The sequence below is a fragment of the Manis pentadactyla genome, chromosome 10 (assembly GCF_030020395.1).
Source record: "Manis pentadactyla isolate mManPen7 chromosome 10, mManPen7.hap1, whole genome shotgun sequence".
Classification (NCBI taxonomy): domain Eukaryota; kingdom Metazoa; phylum Chordata; class Mammalia; order Pholidota; family Manidae; genus Manis; species Manis pentadactyla.
In genome coordinates this window covers 43,039,825-43,046,631 of record NC_080028.1, presented here as the reverse complement: position 1 = coordinate 43,046,631, position 6,807 = coordinate 43,039,825, and the positions used below count along the sequence as shown (strand labels likewise).

At 43.4% G+C, this 6,807-nt stretch overlaps 1 protein-coding gene across 1 annotated transcript; it reads left to right on the top strand.

The window, feature by feature from the left end:
* The first annotated feature begins 4,208 nt into the window (after positions 1-4,208).
* On the top strand, positions 4,209-6,236 carry LOC130679289 (uncharacterized). Its single transcript, XM_057487904.1, has 3 exons — positions 4,209-4,244; positions 4,486-5,528; positions 5,955-6,236. The coding sequence occupies exons 2-3, from the start codon at positions 4,728-4,730 to the stop codon at positions 6,234-6,236; spliced, it is 1,083 nt and encodes a 360-aa protein (XP_057343887.1). The 5' UTR covers positions 4,209-4,244; positions 4,486-4,727.
* The last annotated feature ends 571 nt before the right edge of the window (positions 6,237-6,807 follow it).

Genomic DNA, 6,807 nt, shown 5'->3' with positions numbered 1-6,807 from the left:
GTTTAAAATCAATACTTCAATTTTGTTCCAAACTTTAACGTAATAAGATGTACCTATTCTACTTCAGTCCTGGATCAGGCAGTTCTTAGGGAGTATTGGATCATTTAATTTGGGAACACAGCCCCACATCTGGGCTATAGGTGAGCTCATTGCTACCTGGATATCTTTTTGCTTAGCCATTGTAGTGGGCTTAAGTAGTGTAAACAAGTCTATATATAATATATATAACACCATATAAATAAATTCACATATATGCATAACATATATGTACACACATAAATATGTGCATACACAGATGTATAAACACCTTCATATATGTATTTTAGGAGTTATAAATTTTCACTGATAACGCCCATTCCAGTCCATCCATTCAGAGTACCTGCTTGTTTTTCTACATATGGGTCTTCCCAATCCCTTGTTGAAAATCCTATCAGCATATTCTCATTGTCTCAGTTCTATAATACATATAAAATAGCACAGCTTTTTCCATAAAACTTTAAAAATAAGAGTACTAAAAAGAGTTCAGGATTTGCTTACAGCGCTTCCTGTTCTCCTTTAGGACCATGACTGAGGGGATACAGCTAGATAATGTGTTCATAAGAATTTGTATTAGTCCTTCCTTTTCCATGAATTGGTATGATAATGGTGTTAATTTGAGATAAAAATGGGTTGAAATTTTTCCAGTTTGCTCTCAGTGTTAGGTCCTCTCTACATCGTCATTGGTTAAAATTGATTGTATTTTTTTTTCCTTTTTTTTTTTTTTTTTTTATTGAAGGGTAGTTGACAACAGTATTGCGTTACATTAGTTTCAGGTGTAAAACACAGTGATTCAACATTTATATACATGATAATTCTAGGTACCAGGTATCACCATACCAAGTTGTTACAATATTTTGACTATATTCCTTATGCTATACATTACATCCCGGTTACTTATTTATTTTACAATTGGAAGTGTGTTTATATATATATATACATATATATATATATATATATGTATATATATATATATTTTTTGTGAGGGCATCTCTCATATTTATTGATCAAATAGTTGTTAATCACAATAAATTTCTGTATAGGGGGGTCAATACTCAATGCACAATCATTAATCCACCCCAAGCCTAATTTTCATCAGTCTCCAATCTTCTGATGCATAACAAACAAATTCTTACATGGAGTACATATTCTTACATAGTGAATAAGTTACATGGTGAACAGTGCAAGTGCAGGCATCACAGAAGCTTTCGGTTTTGTTCATGCATTATGAACTATACACAGTCAGTTCAAATATGAATATTCATTTGATTTTTAAACTTGATTTATATGTAGATACCACATTTCTCTATTATTATTATTTTTAATAAAATGCTGAAGTGGTATGTAGATACAAGATAAAGGTAGAAAACAGAGTTTAGTGTTGTAAGAGAGCAAATGTAGATGATCAGGTGTGTGCCTGTAGACTATGTGTTAATCCGAGCTAGACGAGGGCAATAAACATCCATGTATGCAGAAGATTTCTCTCAGAACATGAGGGGGGAGGTTCTAAGCCTCACCTCTGCTGCTCCCCATTTTCTCACCAGATGGCCCCCTGCGACTGTGCCTGTCTTAGGTTGTTCCTCCCTTGAGGAATCTTACCCGTCTCTGGCTAACCAGTCATCTTCTGGGGCCATGCAGGGAAATGTTAAATTGGTAAGTGAGAGAGAAGCCTTATTGTTTGAAAAGGTTAGCTTTTTACTCCTTTGCATATTTATGCCCTGTGGCTTCTATGCCCAGCATTTGTCTTGAGGTGTCTTTACCACTTGGAAGAATTATGATACTTGGTAAATTCGACATGTGGCACGAGTTCTATTTAAAGGTTGTGATTAGGTAGGAAGAAGAAAAGCTATAGAAGTAGCAGGCAGAAGAAAACCTGGGAAGATTGATTATTTCTTTGACATATCTTCTTGTAGAGTAACTTCAGCATGGATAGGTTTTAAACTACTAATTAAATTGTGCACACACATTAACATAATAGGAATATAGTTACCTAACCAAAGCATACCTGTAATTACCAGCCATCTCCAGTGAAACTGTAAGAATGAGAATAAGTTAGCATAAGAATAGCTATCTTAAGGGCTTAGAAGCAGTTTTCTGAAGTTGTGACTTAAAAGAGAAAAAAAAAAACTGGAACTGGGTAAGGCCTTGGAAAACAAGTTAATCATGAACACCGGGATGGGGGCAGCTGTGGCCTTCGGTCAGCTAACCTTGGTCAGTTAATCCTACATACCAAGCTTATCGTGCAGAACCTCCCTAACAATTGAGGAGTGGTCTTGTCTTGCAAAGATAATGTGCAGCTGTGGAAAATTACTAAGAGTTAAGTGTTTTGAAAATGCTATATAAACCGTTGGTTTTGAGTGCTCGGGGTCCTTGTTGAGACCCGCTGCGTCGGGCTAACTTGGACCCCAGCTAGCTGGTTCCTGAATAAATTCCTCTTGCTTGTTGCATCAAGAGACGCCTTTCGTGAGTGATTTGGGGCGGCGTCCTCCTCTGGGGAAATCCAACATTTGGGGGCTCGTCCGGGATTTGCACTCACCCCGCTTCACTCCCGAAGTCGCTCTTGGAAGAAGAGGTAAGATTAGTGGCGCCTTGGGTTGTCTGTGTTCTGTTTTCTGTTTTTCAGTGAGACCGGTCAGAATTCTGAAAGGGTACCCGTTGTCTGGCAGCTGTCTCGATCCCGTAAGGGGGTCAAGACTGCGGTCGGTAGACGTACTAGGAGCACCGCAGGCTGCAACCTTGGGGGACGCCTTGGGGAGTTTGGGGGGCCAGGGACGCCTGGTAGCCTCCCGTCTGTTTTTCCGGCAAAGTGAACCTGATGAGATAGAATTGATTTTTAGGCGCCGAGAGTATCAACCCTCTGATTCCTTTCGGTTTCTGTTTGAGACTCTGAGGAGAACTAAACGCGGCCGCTGTGTGTCTAATTTGTGTGTGTCTTTGTTTTTTGTGTCTTTTACGTGTCTAATTATTGTTATACTGACAATGGGACAGGCAGTGACGACCCCCCTTAGCCTGACGTTAGATCATTGGACGGAAGTCAGAGCAAGGGCACATAACTTGTCAGTAGAAAGTAAGGGACACCCGCCCTCTAGTGGTAGAACTAGTAAGGCAGGGTCCCTGGGCAACCGACCTCCTTTGGATAAAGATCAGTGTGCGTACTGCAAGGAGAAGGGGCATTGGGTGAAAGAATGCCCTAAGAAACCACCGCGGGGACCTCCGAAGAAGGTGTTGTCTCTGCTAGAAGATGAAGATTAGGGAAGATGGGGCTCGGAGCCCCTCCCCGAGCCTAGGGTAACTCTGAAGGTGGAGGGGCAACCCGTTGAGTTTCTGGTAGATACCGGTGCTCAACATTCAGTACTGACCCAAGCTAGAGGCCCCCTTTCTAGCAAAAAGTCTTGAGTGTTCGGGGCCACGGCTCAGAGACAATATGCATGGACTACCCAAAGAACAGTGGACTTAGGAGTGGGACAAGTAAACCACTCATTCCTTGTTATACCGGAATGCCCTACACCCTTGTTAGGAAGAGACATCTTGACCAAAGTCGGGGCCCAAATATCCTTTCAGGCTGAAGATACCCAAGTGACTGATAGAGAGAAGAAACCTTTGGGCCTAAGTATTCTGTCCATAAGATTAGAAGACGAGTACCGCCTTTTTAAAGAACCAGAACCCTCCCGAGTTAATCAAAGGTGGCTCAACCAGTTTTCAGGGGCCTGGGCGGAGACGGCAGGTATGGGGCTTGCTGTAAATCAGCCCCCGGTGGTCATAAAATTGAAAGCCTCAGCCTCACCAGTAACTGTGAGACAATATCCAATGAGTAAAGAAGCCAGAGATGGAATTGGGCCCCATATCCAGAGGCTCATAGAGCAGGGGATATTAGTAAAATGTAAATCCCCATGGAACACTCCCTTGCTGCCTGTAAAGAAAGCGGGAACAAGAGATTATCGACCAGTACAAGATTTAAGAGTAGTTAATAAGAGAACACAGGACATTCATCCCACTGTGCCGAATCCTTATAACCTGCTAAGTTCTCTGGCCCCAGAAAACACTTGGTATACAGTCTTAGATTTAAAAGATGCCTTCTTTTGTTTGCGCCTGCACCAGAGTAGCCAACCGCTGTTTGCTTTTGAGTAAAAGGACCCCTCCACAGGAACTACTAGACAATTGACCTCGACTCGCTTGACTTGGCCTTTTACCGAGCCTCCAACCCACAGGTAACCTTGTTACAATATGTTGATGACTTGCTGATAGCCGCCCCTACACAAGAAGTCTGCCAAGAGGCCACTAAAGCCCTTTTGACTGAACTTGCTAAGCTGGAGTATAGAGCATCTGCCAAAAAGGCACAGATCTGCCAACAACAAGTGCAACAGGCCTTTGATGAGATCAAGAAGGCCCTCCTGTCGGCACCCGCTCTGGCCTTGCCAGACGTGACTAAGCCGTTCGTCCTTTTTGTAGATGAACGGAGTAGAGTGGCTCGGGGAGTGTTGACCCAGCAATGGGGACCTTGGAAGAGACCTGTCGCCTATTTGTCAAAAAAATTAGACCCAGTAAGTAGCGGATGGCCTGCCTGTTTGAGAGTAGTGGCGGCCGTGGCCCTCCTAGTTAAAGATTCTGACAAACTGACACTGGGACAGAAACTTACTGTGGTTGCTCCGCATGCGTTGGAGAGTGTAATTCGGCAGCCACCCAAGAGATAGATGTCGAATGCCAGAATGACTCACTACCAAACCTTACTCCTGAATCGTAATCGTGTAGAGTTTGCCCCCCCTGCCATTCTAAACCTGGCCACTCTGCTCCCCAATTCGGGGAAAGAAGTGCTTCATACCTGCCAGGAAATCCTGGCTGAGGAGACAGGCACCCGCCAGGACTTGCAAGATCAGCCCTTAGGAGGACCGGGACTCCTGACTTGGTATACGGACGGGAGCAGTTACATCATAGATAGTAAGAGAATGGCTGGAGCTGCAGTAGTAGATGATGACCGGATTATATGGGCCAGTGGACTCCCAATGGGCACCTCTGCACAGCAAGCAGAACTCATCGCCCTGACTCAGGCCCTAAAGATGGCAGAAAGTAAGAGACTTAACGTCTACACTGACAGCAGATACGCCTTTGCCACTGCTCATATACATGGGGCTATTTATAGACAGAGAAGGCTGTTAACTTCTGCCAGAAAAGATGTTAAAAACAAACAAGAGATTTTAGATTTGCTAGAAGCCATCCATAAGCCTAAGGAAGTAGCAATAATACATTGCCCTGGACATCAGAAAGATGACTCTCCAATAGCTCGAAGAAACCGGAGGGCAGACCAAGCCGCAAAGCAAGCGGCTCAGGGAATGAACATTTTGCCCCTCCAAGTGTGCCCAGAAGCCACCCACATTAAGAGCTTCCAGTATACAACTGAAGATCTCGTTTGTATAAACAAATTAAAGTTCAAAAATTTCTCGCCCCAAGAGATATACAAGTCTGAAGAAGAGAAAGTTGTCCTGCCCCAGAGAGAGGCAAAGGAATACTTAAGGCAATTACATCAATTGACACATCTGAGAGCAAAAAATCTAAAAACCTTGGTTCGAGACTCCCCTTATCATGTTATTAGATTAGGAAAATTGGCTGACGAAGTTGTAAAAAATTGTGTACCCTGTCAATTAGTAAAAGTGAGCAAAAATCAAGCAATATCTAGAAAAAGACTTCAAGGAGATCGCCTAAGAGCTTATTGAGAAGTTGACTTCACTGAAATTAAGCCCGCTAAGTATAGATATAAGTACCTTCTAGTTTTCCTAGACACATTTTCAGGATAGACAGAGGCGTTCCCCACAAAAACTGAGACAGCCCAGACGGTGTCTAAAAAGATCCTTGAAGAGATATTTCCCAGATTTAAGATCCCTAAGGTAATCGGCTCTGACAACGGCCCTGCCTTTGTTGCCCAGGTTCTGAGCCTTGGAAGCTGTGCAGAAAGAGGTGTGGGCCTCCATCAAAGAAGCCTATCGGCCAGAGGACCTCTCAGTGCCTCACCAGTTCCAGGTGAGAGACCCCATCTACGTGAGAAAGCACCGGACAGGAAACCTCGAGCCACGGTAGAAAGGACCTTTCATCGTCCTCCTGACTACTCCCACAGCTGTGAAAATAGATGGCATCTCTTCCTAGATACATGCTTCACATCTAAAGAAGGCACCCCCGTCGGACTCGGACTGGCAAGTAACTCGGACTGATAATCCTCTTAAGCTTCGCTTGTGTAAAAAGAACTATGTTGTTAGTAATTCTAATGCTCCTGCTGTTTCCAACCCCCCAGAGCCTTATAAAGTAGCTGACATAGACGGGGGCTAGATCTGCTGTTCCTAAAAGAAAGAAGACTGTGTGCAGCTTTAAGAGAAGAATGCTGCTTTTATGCAGACCACTCCGGAATAGTAAGAAATTCAATGTCAAAGCTTAGAGAAAGTCTAGACCAGAGAAAGAGAGAGCGAGAGGCTGGCCAGGGTCTATTTGAGTCCTGGTTCACTAAGTCCCCATAGCTCACAACTCTGATATCCACTTTAGCCGGACCCTTGCTCATTCTTGTTCTGCTTCTTACTTTTAGTCCCTGTGTTTTGAACTGGCTAATATCTTTTGTTAGAGAGAGAGTAAGTGCTGTTCAAGTACTAATGCTAAGACAACAGTATCACTCGCTCACACATCGAGAAGAAACAAACATTCCATGATTAGAATGCCCCAAAAAGAGAAGTGGGGAATGTAAGAATGAGAATAAGTTAGCATAAGAATAGCCATCTTAAGGGCCTAGAAGCA

What these genes read in the sequence shown, in the direction of transcription:
- LOC130679289 (XM_057487904.1), top strand. Translation starts at nt 4,728, where the DNA reads ATGTCGAATGCCAGAATGACTCACTACCAAACCTTACTCCTGAATCGT. An exon ending in TTGTCCTGCCCCAGAGAGAG is followed by an intron (nt 5,529 to 5,954) that starts GCAAAGGAATAC and finishes TTTGTTGCCCAG; the next exon opens with GTTCTGAGCCTTGGAAGCTG.